At 42.7% G+C, this 19,288-nt stretch overlaps 1 protein-coding gene across 1 annotated transcript; it reads left to right on the forward strand.

Moving 5' to 3' along the window:
• The first annotated feature begins 1,888 nt into the window (after positions 1-1,888).
• On the forward strand, positions 1,889-17,659 carry LOC117030499 (F-box only protein 3). The gene is made up of 4 exons (XM_033120608.1): positions 1,889-2,030; positions 6,236-6,325; positions 8,950-9,113; positions 17,426-17,659. The coding sequence occupies exons 1-4, from the start codon at positions 1,927-1,929 to the stop codon at positions 17,473-17,475; spliced, it is 408 nt and encodes a 135-aa protein (XP_032976499.1). The 5' UTR covers positions 1,889-1,926; the 3' UTR covers positions 17,476-17,659.
• Positions 17,660-19,288: the final 1,629 nt, after the last annotated feature.

The raw sequence follows: 19,288 nt of genomic DNA on the forward strand, positions 1-19,288 counted from the left end.
AATAAAACTTTGTGTCAAGTGTCTGGCTAAATATTCAATAAATGTTAATTTCCCACGTCTATACATACATCCACCACTAAGTTTTCCAAACTTTCCCATATCCTGGAGATAGTTTCCTCCCAATTATTTGGAAAAGTGGGAATGCCCCCCCCCCAAAGAAAAACAACAACACTCCATTTCCTCAATTCATCATACCATGGTCTAATATTTATAACCCCTCTCCGCCCCCCACAACTCACAGATGGTATTATGTTTATTTTCTGTATCTTAATGTTTTTTGATATCCTAAAAACCATGCTGGCTGGGGAGAAACTGCACTTTCCAGGGCACTCGTTAATTCCTAAAGATAGCAAACAACTTACTTGGGAGTATACCTCTCATATGCAAGCCAATTACCCCCTTTATCTAACTCTCACACACTAAGCTAATATTTCCCTTGCTCTGAATTATCCGTGGGCCAGGTACCAGGTATCTAGAGAACAACTGACAGCCCAAATCCCACTATTTATTGTTCAAACTAGCCAATTCTAAGCTGTTTGCTTTGCCCTGCCTTCCCAGTGGAAACCCCAATAAAGTCTCTGGTCTAAACTTTCCCTTGCACCTGTTGCTGCCTCCTACAAAACCTGATTCTTCCACTGTGGCGCTTAGTGGTGTGTTTTGCCCCCTTCTCCAGAGAAATGTAGTTGATCAATATCTTCTTTCAATGGAATTGGCTTTGCCATGTCATCAGTCAACCTCCATAAATGAAACCCCACTGGTACAAATGAGACACGAAGCAAAAAACAATACAAACCCCTCTGCTTTCATCTCTGTACTTCCAAACTATTTATGCACATACTAAAAGCATTTATTGAATTAAATTCAGGTCGGTTATTCCCTGTTTCTCTCTCCGCCAGACTGTGAACTCTTTCTTTTTCATCCTTTGAAACCCAGGGCCTAGTTTGGCATTGAACAAGTAGAAAGTTTAAATTTAGTTTGAATGAAGACAGAGTCATTTCTCTTACAAGGGAACCATATATATGTATGTAAATGCTTATAACGGGATTTGCTCGAGATTCACATTTGTCTCTACTTCTATCTCACATGGGCTACTTGTTTTAAATATAAAAGCAGTAGGAGTTTCAAGTACACTGCATTTACTTCTGCTAGCCTGTTGCCTTTCCTTTGGACTTGAATAGGCCAAAAAATAGCCATGAGGGCCAAATTAAGTGACAGTGGCTGACCCTTAGATTCAGTCCCTGTGCACCCTTTTACTTGGAGTTAAAATTAAGCCATCAACGATCATTCCCCCAGGTTGGGAGAAGAGCCTTTTATCTGCGACTCTAGCTGATTCCCAACCATGTCTCCACTTAGTGCAAATGGCACGGAGCCGCCTGGCTGTATGCAAACGACAAGCAGGGCAAGGAAGGCTGAAGAAGGTACAAGAAGGGTTTCGGGGTCGTAAAACGAAGAGAAGCAATGGATTTGGAGGCCAAAGGCAGATTAGATTTAGCGTGAGATCTGGGGCCAGGCTTCGAGGATACCTGGTGTAAATTTTCGCAGGAAGGACTGTTGGGACCGAGGCAGCAGATTTTGGAACGGAATGGGGTCCGCACTCGGCAAATTGAGGGATCAGAACGGGAGGAGAGATCTGGAGAAACCTGAGACGGGAACACGTGGCACGCGGCCAAGCTCGCGCACCTAGCGGGAGCCGCATCCCAGACGCAGAGGGCTGCTACCGCGCTGGCGCAGAGCCCCCGGGCAGTGGGCGGGGCCTTCCCGGGGGCCGCCCCTTGCCCCGCCCCGTGGGCGAGCCTGTCCCGACGGTTACATAACAAACCTGTGCGAGCAGCTCGGGCGCTGGCGGCGGGGGCGGGGCCGGGGCGGGGTCTGGGCGGGGCCGGGGCGGGGTCTGGGCGGGGCCGGGCCTGCACCCGGCCAAGCAAGATGGCGGCCATGGATGTGGTGTCGGCACCTCTGACCCTAGAATTGTTGCCCACCGATACCCTGCTCCTCATCTTATCCTTCTTGGACTACCAGGACCTAATCAAGTAATGGGACGACGCGCGTGGCAGGGGTGGGGTTACGGGGGCGGGAGGAGACGGTGAGGCAGGAGGGACTGCGGCCCAGCTTGCCGACTGGACCCGGACTCCCGCGTCAACCAGAAGGTGACGCCAGGACCTCCTCGATCCTGCAGAGCCACCCGGGGGCCGGGGCGAGACGGGGCGGTAAGGGCCCCGCCTTGAGGTCTTCCTCTTGTCCAGGGCCCAGGCCTGAGGAACGACGAGAGCCCGTTCTCCAGGCCTCGGTGAGGCCCAGTCCAGAGGGGGGAGGTACTGCTCCCCGCTGCCGCCCCGCGGACCCCCGCGCCCGCCAGTCGCCGCCGGATATGTGGCCCGGCCCTAGGTACTTTGGAAAGCTCCTTTGTGGCTCGAACGCTCTGCTCGGGCCCTGGGCCTAAGGAGTCGGGTGCTGGAATAGGCAGGTGGGGCGCCCGAGAGGAGGAGCCCGGCGACCCCCTGACCCCTAGGTGCGATTTCCGCGGCCCCATAATACCTGGCACTTTTGGACTTCTATGCTGGGTAAATACGGTTGCACGTTGGATTTTGTGTTTTGGTACTGACTTCCGTTGGTGCGATACAGGTGACCGTTTTTCTCTCCGGTACGCTTTGGGTTTCCCAGATTACCAGCGTCTGTTCTAAAAATAAACACCGGTTGCTGGTAAGGGTGGTTAAATGCCCAGTTTCTTCAGCGCTTGGGACCGTCGGGGGTGGTGGAAGTAATGGCGCTGTTTACACCCTCAATAGCTGGTGGCATGGCTCAGTCTTTCTTGTGCCACCGTATGTATTTGCAGAGGAGGTGAAGTCGCCCTCTTAAGGATGGGTAGGCGAGATTTTTTTCTTTTTTTTTTTTTTGTGGATCAACCATTCAATTCCAGCCATTGGATGATTGTGTCCTGTATTAGGAGGGATCCTTTTAGAACTACGGTCTTTTTGGAGTTACTGGTAGCTGTTAGTTGGCTTGGCTAAGTGGTAACAGAGGGGTAACTCCAGTTTCTGACTACTGTCTATATTAGTCCCTGTAACACTTTACATTTTTTAAGAAAATAATTTTTTCTATACTCAGGTTTCTACTAAAATAAAGTTTATCTCTCAGGCTTGTACTGAAACAGAGAAAAAAAGTTTATCTTTCCTTTGGAAAAGGCTGCAGGTGCAAACTTTTCATCTGAAACAGTCTGTTGCTATAGCCTCTTACAAATCCAACACACACACACACAGTTGATCTATGGGCTACATTGCTGCCAGAGTGATCTTTCTAAGACAGATCTGGCTGTCACTCTCCTTAAAAACTGACGATGCCCCTTGTTTGCAGACTATCACCTAAACTTCTGGAAGCGTTTAAGGCCCTTAGCATTTGGCATAGTCGACTCTATCCAAATGAGACTTCTGCCAGCATACCACACACTTGTGTTTTTCTCTTCTGTGGTTTAAGCTTTTGACCCGGCCTGAATGCCACGTGCTCCCCAATCTGGCAAGATGAAATTCCTGTAAGACCCTCTCTCCTGATTCCTCTCTCTACCTTCTTCCTTCCTCAGCAGAGTTTATTTGCCATGCCAAGTAGATTGTGTACTTCTTAAAAGTAAAGTCTGTTTGTTTATCTTTGTATTCACAGATTTTCTTGAGTGGCTGTGTGCAGGCCTGTTAAATGTTGGGGATACAATAGTGCACAACACAGATAAGATAAAGCCCCTTTCTTGCAGCTTACAGTCTAGTGGGCAAGATGGGAAACAAATAAGTACATAATAGAAGAGATGCTATGTGCTGTGAAGGATTAAACCAGTTGCTCTGTTAAGGACTGAGGGGGGGACGATTAATTCAAATCGGAAGGAGCTGCCATTTATGAAGGACGCCATAGAGCAGCTGTGGCAGAGGGAACAGTGTGTTCAGAAGCTGATTGGACAACAGCGTGGCCTGTTGGAGGAGCTAGGAGACTGGTGTTGCAGGAGGTAGGGAGTGACTCACAGCAGAGTGGCTTGAAAGACACTGGTGAGATCATGCAGGACCCTGTGAGCGAAGGTAAAGAGATCAGATTTTATTTTAAATGCATTAGGTAGTAATCTCAGTTTTAAACAGAAGTGACGTGATCCCTCCATAAATGTTTGTGAAAGTGAACTGAGTTGAATACGGTATTAGTCAGGGTTATTGAGAGAAACAGAACCAATCCAATATGTATGTGTATATGACTTATTAGAAGGTATGGGCTCATGAATTACGGAGGCTGAGAAGTCCTTTTACCTGTCATCTGGACGCTGGTCACCCAAGAAGACTGGTGATAGAATTCAGAGGGCTGAGCAGTGGAGAGCAGATGGTGTAGATTCCAGCCTGGATCTGAAAGCCTGACAACCAGGAAGGCCACGGGCAAGAGGAGATCCATGTCTCAGCTCAGAGAGCAAATGCAGTCTTCCTCCGCCTTTTTTTATTCTATTCAGGCCGTTAGGGGATTGGGTGGTGCCCACTCACAGTGGTCAGCGTCATCCAGCTTACTCAGTCTACCAGTCTATTCAGGTGCTACTCTTTTCCAGAAACATCCTCACAGATACACCCAGAAATAACGTTTAACCAGCTATCTGGGCATCCCTTGGTCCAGGCACGTTGACATATGAAATCAACCAACACAAATACCATCAAGTTTTATCCACAGAAAAGTTCCCAGTGTACTGAGCCTTCTTTCCTGCACGATACAGCCCAACTTGGCCGAGCGACCTGCCCATTGCTAAGCTCTGGGGTCTTTGGTACATATTTGCTGAACTGGATTGGGTGGGATTGGATTAGTCCATTAGGGTCATTGTGTAATGCCAGCTGCATAGTTTGAATCTTCTCCACTCCAGGGTGATTTATTGTGTACCAGTCAGTCATTCTTCCTCCTCACTGTGTATCAGAATTACATGTGGCACTTTTTAAACATACATATACATGCCTGAGATACAGATCTCACCCCAAGCCAACTGAGTCAGAGTCTCAGGAGCACTAGCTCTTGTCTTTGACGTGCATCAAAATCACGTTTGGTGATTCTTTTTACTCATGGGAAGTGGAGGGAGAATGATCAAGAAAAGAGAGAATGTATTGTAAGTCACAAAAGTGGAGGGATTCCTGTATTTGGAAATGTTAGTTTGGGTATCTCGTGAATTTGGCAGAAAAGGATGAGAATGAATTTTGTGTAAAATCTGAAAACCAAACAAAAGCTGTTATGTTTACCATGAATTTGGGTTTGTTTGTTTGTTGTTTACATGCCCCGCCTCTCATGGCCTTGACAAACCAAGCCCTGTGATTTGTGTTTCTTAATCGTTAGCTGTTGCCCAAGTGAGATCTTTGAGTATCTGCTTTCTATAACTGTTACATGTTCCTCTTCTGAAAGGATAGAAATCCCTTTTCCTAATCTTAGGTTGATTCTTTTTGGAAATTAAACATGTAGGGTATGACTTACAGGGTAGGTGCAGTATTGTATTAGAAATCTCTATGTAGTAAGGAAAGTATTTCTAACATTCCATGTTTTTGAGCAGCTAACTTGAATATCTATGGATATTGAAACAAAATTGTTACGAATATGACACTTTTTTAGGTGGGTTCTCCAATAGTTGCTATAATTAAAAAGCGGTTTCCGCTCCAGGTTTCTTTCCTTTAAAAAAAAATTAGACTAGTCAGGGGGAATCTCTTCTTAAATTATATAAATGTCTAACCACTATGCTATACACCTGAAATTACTATAAAATAATGCTGAATGTCAAAATAGATACATAAAGTATAAAAAAAAGAGAAAATTAGAACAAGGCCTGTGTATTTAATATCAAATGTCCGAGGTTTTAAACAAAAAGAAAAAAGACTTTGTACCTGAATAACATTTCTTCCTATATGCAGAAATGATTGTTGTCCGAATAATAAATGTAGAAAGACTCTTTGATTTGAAATTAATTCCAATGGTTTATATGTTTTATAGACTTTCATATGAAAATTACAATTGTGGAGGTGTGGAGGTTTATTTGTGTAGTGAAATAGTTAAGATTTCAGTACTCACAAGGCAATTATACTAGCTAACACATAAGCAGATTTTAGAAAGTATTTTTTTGCAATTATAAGGGTAGAAAATGGAAAATAAAAAAAGCCAAAGGAAAAGAAGAAAACATTGACTATGTTCATCTTTATTTTTAAATTGTTTCCTTATTTTCTTTTACACTAACTGTGAATCTGGCTACTGTCAGTTGTTGCTATGTCAGTCGAAGACTTCACCAGCTCGCAAGCCATGATCCACTATGGAGAAGACATTGCAAAAAATACTGGCTGATATCTGAGTGAGTATTCGGGAAATATGTATTCTTGAAATTCGGCCCTTGGCTTGTGTAACACTAATTTGTCCTGATTCTGCTCTCTAACCCTTGTCTCTTTATCTCCTTTGATGGCTCTTGTTGTGTCTGCCAGTAAGTGTTGGTATCCTTCAAGCTTCTGTCTATGGCCCACCGTTCTTCTCCCTCTGAATTCTGCTGCATGCACCGTTGTGGTTTATAGATTACTTGTGGGCTTCTGATTCCGAAATCTGAATGTCCATCCCTGACAGCGCCACTGAGCTCCAGACCTGTTTGCACAAACATCTTCTGGACCTTTCCATTGCATGACCCACAGCGTTCACTGAATTCAGTAAATGTTAATAAATTTGACAGAATGAAAGTGTTGACAGAAGGTGGGGAGTTGGGAAAGGTGGAAGAAAGGTAGTATTGCTTAGATTGAGGGGAGTCAGGTAGTGACAAGCTGGTGAAGCAAGAAGTAGAGGTGTAAGTATATTATTGAAAGCTGCAAGCTACTCAGTAGAGCTGAAAATTAAATAACAGAATTATCGAACATGGGGAAGAGGGAGTTTTAAGTATTGCTGTATCCTGATACTTTAGGGTATGAATACATAGATGTAAAATTGATAAATCAAGAACTAGAGGCATAAACATTTAGAATTAGAGAAATGTCTTCCAGAAATAACTATAAAGGTTTCTTTGAGGGGTTGGGCTTAGAACAGGAGGCTAAATTTTTTTACCATAAGTTGTTGGTACTTTTTGTTTTTGATAAATATGTTTACATATTGTTTACGTTAATAAAAAGATACTTCCCTGCCAACCCTCCCCCGAAAAAAAGCCATCAACATCCTGCGTTGTTGTTTTCCCCATCCTAATCCTGAGCCTCCTGCATTCCTAGTCTTCATGGCGGTTCCATCCCATCGTCTTGGCATCTGAGCCAGAAGCAGGAATCATCCTAGATCTCTCTCCGCCCCACTTCTCCCATTCAGTCTGGTCTCCCCTCTCCCTCCCTTCTCCATCCCCCTCTCCCTTTGCCTGTCCCCTACCCCCATTCAGTTGGTTACCAAGCCTTTCTGATTCTAGCCATTATATTTCTTGGATCTTCCTACTCATTTCATCCAGCCACCACAGTTGTAGTTCAGTTTATCGTCTCTTACCTAGACCACTGCAAAACCCTCCCAGCTCTTCTCTGTGCCTCGAGTTTACACCTCTGCCATACCACAACCCCAGTTCTGCTCTTTGAACGGTGCTGTTAAAAACCCTTCAGTGGCTCTTCATTTCCTACAGGATAAGGTCCAGGCTCGTTAGTATGTTACCATATTGCTTTTTGTGGGTGCCTTATCTTGTGACACTTCTGACTCTTAAATTTATACTTCATTCTTTCTCCCTGATAAGACTATTCATTTTTCTTTTTTTTTGATGGAATTTTTATTTTATTTGTTTATTTTTAATTAGTTTATTGGGGTGACAATGGTTAGTACAATTACATAGATTTCAGGTGTACAATTCTGTAATATATCATCTATATACATCACATTGTGTGTTCACCACCCAGAGTCAGAACTCTTTCTATCACCATATGTTTGATCCCCTTTACCCTCATCTACCAACCCTCTCCCCCCTAAGACTGTTCATTTTTTGAAGGCAAAAAAAAGCCTTATTTTTAAAGTCTAATTGGCTAAATAGACACTCAATAAATGTTTATAGAATTGTACCAAAGAGAAATGTTGAATCGTGATTATTTGGATGCTATAAGATTCTCTGACTAACCCAGTGTAGATAAATTAGATTAATATTGTTATCATTAGATTCTAAATATTTTCTAAAATACAACAACTACAGTTGACCGTTGAACAACATGGGTTGAACTACATGGGTCCACTTTTACACGGATTGTTTTTTCAATGAATACTGTAAATGTATTTTCTCTTCCTTATGATTTTCTTAACATTTTCTTTTCCCTAGCTTACTTTATTGTACAAATACAGTATATAATACACATAACATACAAAATATGTATAATCAATAAGGCTTCTAGTCAATAGTAGCTATTAGAAGTTAAGTTTTGGGTGAATCAACAATTATACTCGGATTTTTGTCTGGAGGGGGGGTTCAGGCGGAGGTCTGTGCTCCTAACCCTTGCATTAGTCAAGGGTCAACACACACATTTTTCTGTTTGTTTGTTTTGTTTTATTTAAAGGAGGGCACAGCTCATGGTGGCCCATGTGGGGATCACACCGGCAACCTTGGTGTTATTAGCACCACATTCTAACCAACTGAGCTACCAGCCACCCCAACACACACATTTTTAAATTTATAATTGGTATGTTTTTAGGAGTAAGTTTAGATTCATACCCCATATCCTCTTCACCTATTTTATTAAGATTAGAAAACTTCAGGAAAAATAAGTAGAAAATAAGAAAATCAGTGACTCATAATCCCCACCATGCCAGCAATAACTCCTGTTAAATGTTTTGATGTGTCACTTTTTGCTCTCTAGTCTTCCTGGCTAAAATAAATGAAAAGGAAGGCAAATGTAACCAGAGTTTCAATAAAGTATGTTGGTAACTGTCTAAAATATGTGCTAATTTCATTTGAAAAGCTTTTTAACCTCATTGTTGTAATCTGTTTAGGGAAGAGAAAGCACAGAAGAATCAGTGCTGGAAATCTCTCTTCATTGATACTTACTCTGATGTAGGAAGATACATTGACCATTATGCTGCTATTAAAAAGGCCTGGGCCGATCTCAGGAAATATTTGGAGCCCAGACCTCCTCAGATGGCTTTGTCTCTGCAAGGTACTGACTGGGAGTGCGGGATCTTCCTTCCCTACGTTAGTTCCTATAGTATAACTCGGTTAAGTAACACTGGGTTTCTATCCTCAATGCCAATCTGTGCTAATCCAACATTACCTGTAATTTGCCATTCACATTTGGCCAAGGAAATAGAAAGCCTGTGTTGCTAAGAGGACGCTTGCCCTAGTGCCTGCCCTATTTTTGCCCATCTGGGGACCCACATGATTATTTATTAGAAGGGAAAGCTGAACCCTTTTTATTTTTATATTTGTTTTATGTCAAGAAACTAATAATGCAAACATTGCTTGAGGGTAACTATTGTGATTTCTTTTAAAAGATTTTTTTTAATTGAAACACTGTCTGCTGTATCAACCATCTTTCCTGTATTTAGTACAAGTAAATATTTGTTTGTCAGTCTAATATTTAGCAACACCAAGTATTAAAGACCTAGGATTTAAGAGTGTAAGAGTATAATAGAGTAAGGAAAACTTTCATCCTATTTTGACATTTACAGAATAGCGAAAACTAAGATTGAACTGAGGTCTACTGGACCGCAGAATCTGAGCTCTTTCTACTACACAATTTTTATGCAATTTGGCAAGAAATATCAACAAGCTGCTTCTCATTAATTTGATTTTTTCATTTTATGCCCAAGAAAGTGCATAAATAGATTGCAGAGATTTGCTACTTATCAGCTTTGGCTTCTTAATTTTTCCACTTAAAAAAATTTTATACATGTTTTGGTTTTGCTGAGGTGAAATTGGGATCATTTATACTCATGTGTATTCCTTTTGAACTCGGGTCTCTTTTGAAACTTAATTCCTTTTACATTTCATAGTTCCACTGTAACTTCTCATGAAAATATTTATTTCATACAAATCATGATCGCATGATCAGGTACTTACCGTATTTCCCCGAAAATAAGACCTAACCTGAAAATAAGTCCCAGCATGATTTTTCAGGATGCTAGTAATATAAGCCCTACCCCAAAAATAAGCCCCAGTTAAGATGGTGAGCCAGACGGATGCATTTAGTACGTCCAGTGCAACACACGACAGACGTATTGAATTATAAAATAATAATATATAATTAAATATAAATAAATAATAATATTCACATTAATACTTAAATAATAGCATAAATTATAATTAAGTATTTGTAAATACCCAAGTGGGAGCCTTTGGAGGAGAGGTAAACGCCTGTGTAAACAGATGAACTCGAGACTTACTGCCAAATGACCAATCAGAGTACAGACACAACGCATGAATAACGTGCACACTTGATAACTAACGGACATGATTGTGTCTAATATGATTCTTCATAATTCAATACGTGATGTGTTGTAACGGATGTATTTAATGCATTCGTGTGACATAAATGTTTTTTGAATTTTGGTGCCTGCAATTTCTTGACAATTTTGTGTGGACCATCATTCTTAACTGTCAACATATTTGTTGCCACTCCTGTCTTGTAACACTTGACTTAATGGTAGATTTAAAGGGAATAACATTTTGACCCCCAGACAAGATGAGTGCAAAAAGAAAGAGCTATTCCGTCGAGTACAAGAAAGGAATCGTGGAGGACTCCCGGGGCAAGAATCTTACGGCTTTCTGCAAAGAGAAGAAGTTGGATCTCCGAATGGTCCGAAAATGGAGAGCAGAGTACGATAACCTCAGTCAACAGGTGGACGAGGGAAATGCTAAGAAGCGCAAGTGTGGATCAGGTCGGCAACCATTATTTCCTGAGCTGGAAGACATCATCTGTGAATGGATTGCTGACAGGAGAGCAAAGGCTTTGGCTGTGCGCAGGGCTGATATTCAAGCATTTGCCCTTGCAATGGCACCACAGTTAGAAATATCCCCAGAAGAATTCAAAGCATCACAACACTGGCTAGATGGCTTCCTTCAGCGATACGAACTGTCTCTAAGATCGACAACACTGTTCAAGCTAGAAGATACTGAAGTTATTAAACGTGCACTTGCATTCAAGTCCTTTGTTGATGGCATTGACTTTTCTAAATACCAACTCTCCAACATGATTGCTATGGATGAAACTGCAGTGTTTATGGGCCAAGGATCTCAAACGACAGTTGATCATAGGGGTGCCTCGTCAATCTACATTCCCTCCACTGGTTACGAAAGTGCACGTGTTACCTGTATTTTGGCAATTCGTCTGGATGGAAAGAAAGCCCCACCTCTAATCATCACTAAGGGCAAGAACGATAAGGTTGAATGTGTTTCAGGCATTTATGTTCTTGAAACCGAAAAAGTTTGGTGCACACAAGCAGTTATAAGGAAGTGGGTCGATTTAATGCTGCCACTTGTTTTGCGAGGTGGCCAAAGAGGTCTGCTAGTCTGGGATTCAGCCAGCACTCACCGCGCTAAAGACATAAAGAACTTCCTTGCAGAGAGAAGAATAGATCAAATAATGATTCCCGCAGGAATGACTGCTTATCTCCAGGCTCTTGATGTTGCAATAAACAAGCCATTCAAGGATCATTTGCGCATGGAAATCAATGACTACATTGAAAATAGCATGGAGAGAAATCAGCACAGAAACTTTGTGAAGCCTAGCCTGCAAGAGGTCGTGACTTGGGTGAAGAATTCATGGGATAAAATCACTGACAGCTGTGTTGCCAATGCACTACGAGCAGGCTACATGGACAGGAAGTGCTCATTTAAGGAAAGCTCTATTGCTGGACATGAGAGGTTGGGGCCAATGGTTCTACAGGAAATGGAGTCGCAAGAAATTCAAGCCGGAATTCAGGGTTTGGAGAGTTATGACGATGTTCCAGAAGAAGATGACATGACTGTATTTGAATAAATGTAGATTTGAATGCCAGCATTCTGAATAAACCTGCTTTGCTTTCCACCAACCATGTCTCTTGATTTTTAACTTTTGCAAGTGGCAGGCAGCCGGCCCTTGGCACGATATCACATGGTATCTTAATGGTTAGCTTTTCAGTCTTCGCCAGGAGTTGGTGCTTATCAGTTCCTTTTTGTCTCTGTTTTTGCATTGAGCAATCTAGAGATATGTGAACCTAGAAATAAATGATTTGGAAGACATAAAAAAGAATGGCAGTTATGTCATAGGGTCTATACTAAAGCTGCCTGATCAGCACCTTTCAAAAACATCCTCTTCAGGGGAGAACGGTTTTTTACTGTAGCTCAGGCCTGTCCTACGAACAAAATATGGACGAAATATTACCATATCAATCTCTTGAGTATGCGTTAAATTTCATTTTTACTGCTGAAAGCCTCTACCTGCTAAAACTTAAGTGAAGCGTATGTAATATAGAGCAAGAAAGACCTTGGTTGCAGTTCCAACCCTGCCCCTTACTGCTTCTTCAAGTGGACCCTGGCACACGGTGAATGCCAGGTAAATGCTAGCAATTATCATCACCACTGTTACTACCTTCACATGACCATTGTGGTTGTTGTTCCAAGCCTCCTGCTCAATCTTTGACGAATTTCCCTGTATCCATGTGGATCTACCACGTCAATTGCTCCTCCCTGGGTGGAAAAGAAAACATTTCTGAATTGCTGCACTTCAACACTGAACTTCTAATCTAGATTATAAAGTACCTGCTTGGTGTCTTCCAGTCTAGTCAAATTACTAAGAATGATTTTTCTTCAAAGATGAATATAAGATGTTGTTGTTTTTAAATCAACAGCATGTGAGACCTAAGACTTAATACTTCTACAATACTAATAAATAGACTACTAATACTCACAAATCAGCATGTACGTTGGAGGTAAGGGCAAGAGACAGACAGAGGGAGAGAATGAATATATCTGAGGATAGGACCGAAGAAGGCTGAACTGCTACTGACTCCAGTAGGGATTCCAGCAAAGACAACCTACTCTGAGGAATATCCCTCAGGTACCGAGTCTAAGCCTGTTGACCATTTTGGGGTCCATAAGGAAACATACATGCACACTAAATTTTGAATAAATCTAGTGCTTGACCCTTGAGGGTGATGATTGGACCTTATTTGATTCCCTGAACCCCATTTTAAGAAAGTATTATCTAACATTAGTCCCTACCTTTGAAAATAGAAGACAAAAGTGGGCATTCAGTCTCCTGGGAGAGAAGTGGAAAACAAGGGGATCCCTGGACTACCTAGAGATAAGACCAAACTGTGCCCTGAGGTAAGGACAGGTGTAACACAAAAGATGGGCGAGCCAGATCTCCCCTGGGGAAGAAGGGAGTTATAATGCCACTAGAGAAAATGGGGGTGCCGAGAGGTGCAGAACCTTCCTCATGCAGGATTCCTGCATAATCAAGGGTTTTTCTTTTCTTAGTAAGAGGAATAAAATTAATGATTCAATTTAGTCAAGTTTTAGGGGTAGAGGTCAGTGCTCTTGGCCCATTGTTTACCAACAGGGGTCGCTATGAATGTGTACAATCAGGATGTTTGAGGACCTAACTTGAAGAGCACACATAGCAATTATACAGGCTGACAAAAAAACAGACTACATACTATTACTACTAGCCCTGTAAGCTCTGGTCTCCAGAAAATTCAGGATATTTGGAACCTTCTCTTGCGGGGGGGGGCGGGGGGGTTGAGATCTATCAGAGACTATATCCCACATCTAGTCCTGGTTCTTGCCGGTCCAGTCTATAATTCTCCTTGAGCCATTCCAGGTTTTCTCATTGGACAATGATCCTGGGTTTTTGCCTCAAGGAGTAGTGAGCTCCACGCCAGGTTTTTCTATCAACCCATCAGCTAGGTTGCTAATCGGACAGCTGCTGGAACCTGTCTTCTCTATGCACTGCATTTCCATCCTCTTTTGCTTTGGTCTCCCGCCTCCCCTTTTTTTGTTGATGAGCTGATGAGCAGTTTCCATACCAGGTTTTTCCTTCTGTAGAGAATCTATCTCTTTTTCAAATGGGCCACTCATTTTTGGGTATCAGGCTGGCGACCTCTCCACTTCCCTTCCAGATCTCAGAGCAGACCTCCAAGCAGCTAGATTCCTGAACTCTGAGCCACCTCACCCATTCCTGGGCTTACGCATGCCTGAGATCCTGGTCACTCAGTCTCCGGCCTTTCCTGAGACCTGACATAACCCCTAAGAAATGTTTCCCACCCCTAAGGTGAGCCAGCTTAAAATGACCACTTCCCAAAATTAGAGACAAAGTGGATATGTGTGTACCTTTGTAGTCGGAACCATCATGTAAGAGGACAAGGGCACACCCCATTAGGGCCACACACAAGTCCAGATAGAGTTCATGGGGACACCTGGGAGGAGAGGAAGCAGGACCCCCGCCCCAGCCCCCATTTCATGACAGAGGTGTGGGGTGGGGGCGGGCAGACACATGCAAAAAAGTCCCTTATCAGATATTTTGGAAATGTTTTCTCCCATTATATGGGTTGTCTTTTCAGTTTTTGATAGGGTCCATTAAAGCACAAAAGTTTTTAATTTTGATAAAATCCAGTTTATCTACTTTTTCTATTGTTGCTCATAGTTTTAGTGTCATAGCTAAGAATCCTTTGTGAAGGTCATGAGGATTTACCTGTATGTTTTCTTCTCAGAGTTTTAGCTCTAATATTTAGATCATTTACCCATTTTGAATTAATTTTTGTATATGGTGTGAAGTTAAGGTCCAACTTCATTCTTTTGCATGTGACTATCCAGTTTTCCCAGCATTATTTGTTGAAAATATTACTCTTCCTTTATTGAATTGTCTTAACGTCCTTGTTCAAAATCAGTTGATAGGCTTATACCAATGTATGGGTTTATTTCTAGACTCTCAATTTGATTCCATTGATCTATATAATTGTCCTTATACTGCCCACCACACTATTGCATCCAAGTCATTTGGTTTGCTCCCAGCCCACTGACCACGATGTGGCGTTCGTGCAGGCCAATTCCATGGGTCGCTGGACTCCTCTAATGGGCAAGTTTGGCTCAAGGATTCTTCATCGGCCTGGCTCAGACATTCTCAGAGCTGCAGTCCATTCTGAGATTCTTCCTCCCCAATCCTCCTTCCTTCGCCTTCTCTTTTCCTAGCATCAGAACTGCATCATGGTCTGGAGGCTCTCTTTGCCTACTCTCCCGCTTCCATTTTATTCCTCACAAGCTCCTCCCCCACCCGCAGTACCTCTTTCACCAATGTAATCCTATCTTGGCATTTGTTTCTTAGATGGTCCTAACTGACACACCATGTAAAAGTCTGTTCCCAGATGGCCCTACAGCCACAAATAACTCCTGAAGTTTAGCCAAGTGTTTAGTATGGCTAGTGCTGTCGGCCTCAGCAGTTTATGTCTGTGGCATTCCATGGTATTTGGCCATCTCTGAATCAAGCTATTTCATCAATGAACTTAGGTTTAACACCAGGAGGGTCTGTGTCCGATGGGTGGGCAACCACCTGTTCCTGAAGTTGGCTAACGTATCAGGAACTAGGCTTGGCTTGGGCCTTGACTGGAGGCACCATTTCCATATTGCTACGAAACTTTCTGGGTATTTCAGTTCAGACAGTTCAGGACTCAATGCAAAGTAAGAATGTCAGGTGACAGTCATTTTCCTTTCAGTGACATTCTCTTTTTCCAGAATGGGCTAGTTTCAGGCTTGGCAATAAGAGGAAGTCCTTGCAGGCTTGGCTGATAAGGAAGTGGAGTCTCATTTCCAAAGTCTCTAATCTGCTGTGAGATTGAACATCGCTGTCTGTAATTCCATGGGTCTGAAAGAGATAGGAAGCTTCAAGACAAGGTTTGCTTTACTTATGTGGACGGAAAAGGGGCCACCTGTTAAAACCGACAAGCTCAGGAGACTGAAAAGAACCACATAGCATGTTGCAACATAAAAATTCCTAACTAAGGAGGGCCATGCAGGAAGTCACATCTTTAGTCTGTAGCTTCCTTGACAAAGGTCAGTCTCCCCCTTAAGTGAGCCTGCCCTGTTGTCTTTTCTTGAGTCTAAGATAACATGCCCTTGGAATGTCCTAGTAAGCCTTTTTTCAAGACCCGCCAGGGGACACAACACACCTCACCAGAACAGGAAACTACACAATCCCTCATTGTTATCTTGTTCCCCGAATTCCATCTCTATGTGCTGTAAAATGCTATTAACTATCCTGTATCCACCAATGTAAAAAAAGTGTGTGTCTCCATTTTACTTTCTGTCCAATCCCAGAGATTCCCCACTTTGCTTTTTCCCACCCCCTTAATCTACAACCAACCAATGGGTTTCATGTGACCCTCCTCCTTTGATTCTAATGTATAAAATAAGTTGCAAAACTGCCATTTTCGGAGCATTTTGTATTTTCTCAATCCGTTGAGACTTTGGTTCCCAGCAATTGTCGTCAGTTTGGCTCAAATAAACTCTTATAAGCTCTCTCTTAGGCTGGATGTTTTTTCGTCGACAGTGATAACTGGACTGCTTTCAAGCCGCCTTCTCACAGGTGCTCCCTCCTCAAATGTGGTTGCTTATCTCGTGTATAAAGGCTGTAGTAAAATTCTTAGGTATGAAGAGTGTTATTTCCAAAATAGGCCATTCAGAGGTTGGGACTCCATTCCTATCACTAGCTGGTCGCCACACAGGAAGCCCCCAAGAAGGTAATGTGAGTGGCAAAATCATTTCTTTTTTTCTCTTTTACGGCCTTATGGAGGTATAATTGATACACTGAAAAATTGCACATACTTAGGTATACATTTTGATGAGTTTGGACACATACATAATCCCGTGGTACCATCACCAGTCAAGGTAGGAAACATATCCATCACCTCCCCAAATTTCCAGTCTCATCCATCTTTGGTCAACTTTTCCAAGATGGGATACAGTGGAATGTATGCAGTACACTCATTGCTTGTGTCACCAATGTAGTGGAAGATTTGTCCCCAAGCAGCAGTTGTCATTGTTTTAGCATTAGTTCAACTCACAGATAATGTGCTACAGGGGAGTGTGTTCCAGTACTGCTTGCTGGGTAAGTGAAGGCAAATGTTACCAGTCAGGGTCCTATAAGGAAACAAAAAACTTTCAATGGGACATAACTGAACAGAATTCAATGAGGAGATTGCCTACGTAGGTATGAGCAAGACGAAGGAAACAAAAAGGATGGTAAGGTGCCCAGGGATTTGTAACACAGGGGAGCTCTTTCCAACTCAGAAAAAGCAATGGTAGGAAACAGTGTTATAAGAGCTCAACAAGCTAAAGATATGAAAGAGAAGGCCACTAGTGAAGAAGGGCCCAGCTGGGCCCCTTGTATTTAGAAAGCCGCCTATACCCTGCCCTGTTGCAGATCCTTATCTTAGAAGATACCTTGTAGATAGATGCTTGCTAATTACAAACTCTACAGCTTAACATTTCTTCCAGGTGACTCCCCCACTGCTCCAGGATCTCTGATGCCACAAGAGATACCCTGACAGGGGGGCATCATGAAAGGAGAACAGACCTCCAGGAACCTCATACAGCCCTGGGAGAGTGCCCTGATTTTCCCTTAAATACCCCCAGCCTCTCTGAGAATTTAAGGCAGCTTTTGGAGTTGTTCACCCGCTGCCTTCTCAGACCACTGGTCCTCTGATAATAAACGCTTATTCTATGACCAAATTCATGTGTCACTCTATTGGCTGAAACGGCGCAGGCAGTATGAGCCCTGGACTCATTTGGCCTCTGGTTACAATAGGAGTGGTCTCCACAGAGAAACATAGCCGTGGCTGAAACCACAGCTGGTGGAAATTAGATACCCTTATTTCTCTTTCCTCCCATCTTCGCCAATTTCCTACCAATACTTCCTATTGGTTGAACCCATCAAGATGCCAAATAACAAGAGGACCTATTTAAAGGAGTTCGTAGCTCCCTGGGGCACAGCAGAGCATACATCAGACTGATTTTTCCCTTCTTCCTGGAAAAACACATTAGCCCATCTAAACCTACACACCAAGTGTCACTGCTTCAGCCACTCTTGTGATGTCTGTCGTGCACTACAGTAACCACAGCAGACAAACTTGTGGCTGCTCGCTCGCAGGTTGTGAAAGTCAAGGCAGGTTGTGAAAGTCAAGGCGGGTACAAATACAGAAAGAAGACTTACTAAGTAAGAGAAGGGTGGGCTGGGCAGAGTCTGCAGGAAACGACTGCTCTGAGTCTTTGTTTCCTCTGAAGTTTTGTATTTTCTAACCAGGATGTAAATTGCTTCAGCCTGTCATTTGGGGAAGGTGCCTTTGTATATATTATGTAGATTTAAGTTGGAGCCAGGAGGGGATCCCATAAAGGTGCAAAAATCTTTCCCAAGTAACAGGGCCTGCAGGGCCAAAGGAAACAGTCATTGAAACTGCGTAGTAAAGGTATAGTAATGAGTCATGAAGGTTGAGTGGAAAGGAGGAAAAGAAAGCTTTCAAAAAGTTCCAAGCTAAATTACACTTGTTAAATTGAATTATACCAGAGGTCCAAATCTTAATATAGAAGGTATAGTGTCACTGTTAGAGTCCCCATCTTATCAAACTGATCTGTTTAAGCCTCAAAAGGACACAGTAAGACTCCAAACACTAGTTTCTTCCTCAGCCCAAGCTATTGCGTTGGTGGTTGGCGTTATTTGGTACCCTGGCCAGTATTACATCTTGCATGAGAATACTGCATTTTTTTCTCCCACAGCTAGGAGACATTGTTTCAGTGATGCAGTCTTGGCAAATTTGGGGATTACAGGCCACCCTTGGCCACACCCTCAATTTTCACCATTTTAGAAGTCACCAATAGGGGACACTTTAAATGTATCCAATTGCCAGGACCACTCACCATGCATCCAGAAGGTTCACATCAATTATACAGGTTAGAAGAAAACCAGAACCATGTTTCAGACAAAACAACAGATATTTACTTAGCAAATTGAAAGATATTTAAAGCCTGGCCTGAGGGAGGAGCAGAGGACCAAGTTCCAGAACGAGTCTGAATGATTGCTGGAGCTGTACCTTTAAATCCCTTACATCCATTTTAGTTTTCTCATTACCTATGGGTTTGTCTATGTTTTGCTCCACAGGAACAGCTAAGTCCATTCCATATTTTTGCACCTACCTATTAGCCTGGCTGCCACTCTGAGCCACAGTGGCAGCCTCTAATCTTCACACATCCTTGTAATTTTATCCTTCTCTCTTCTTTCAGCCATAAAGTATAACATCCTCTTGAATTTTCCTGGACTCTGCAGAGGCAGGCCTCCTTTTGACCAATCACCAGCAGCCTTTTCGG

This window comes from Rhinolophus ferrumequinum, chromosome 11 (assembly GCF_004115265.2).
Source record: "Rhinolophus ferrumequinum isolate MPI-CBG mRhiFer1 chromosome 11, mRhiFer1_v1.p, whole genome shotgun sequence".
Classification (NCBI taxonomy): domain Eukaryota; kingdom Metazoa; phylum Chordata; class Mammalia; order Chiroptera; family Rhinolophidae; genus Rhinolophus; species Rhinolophus ferrumequinum.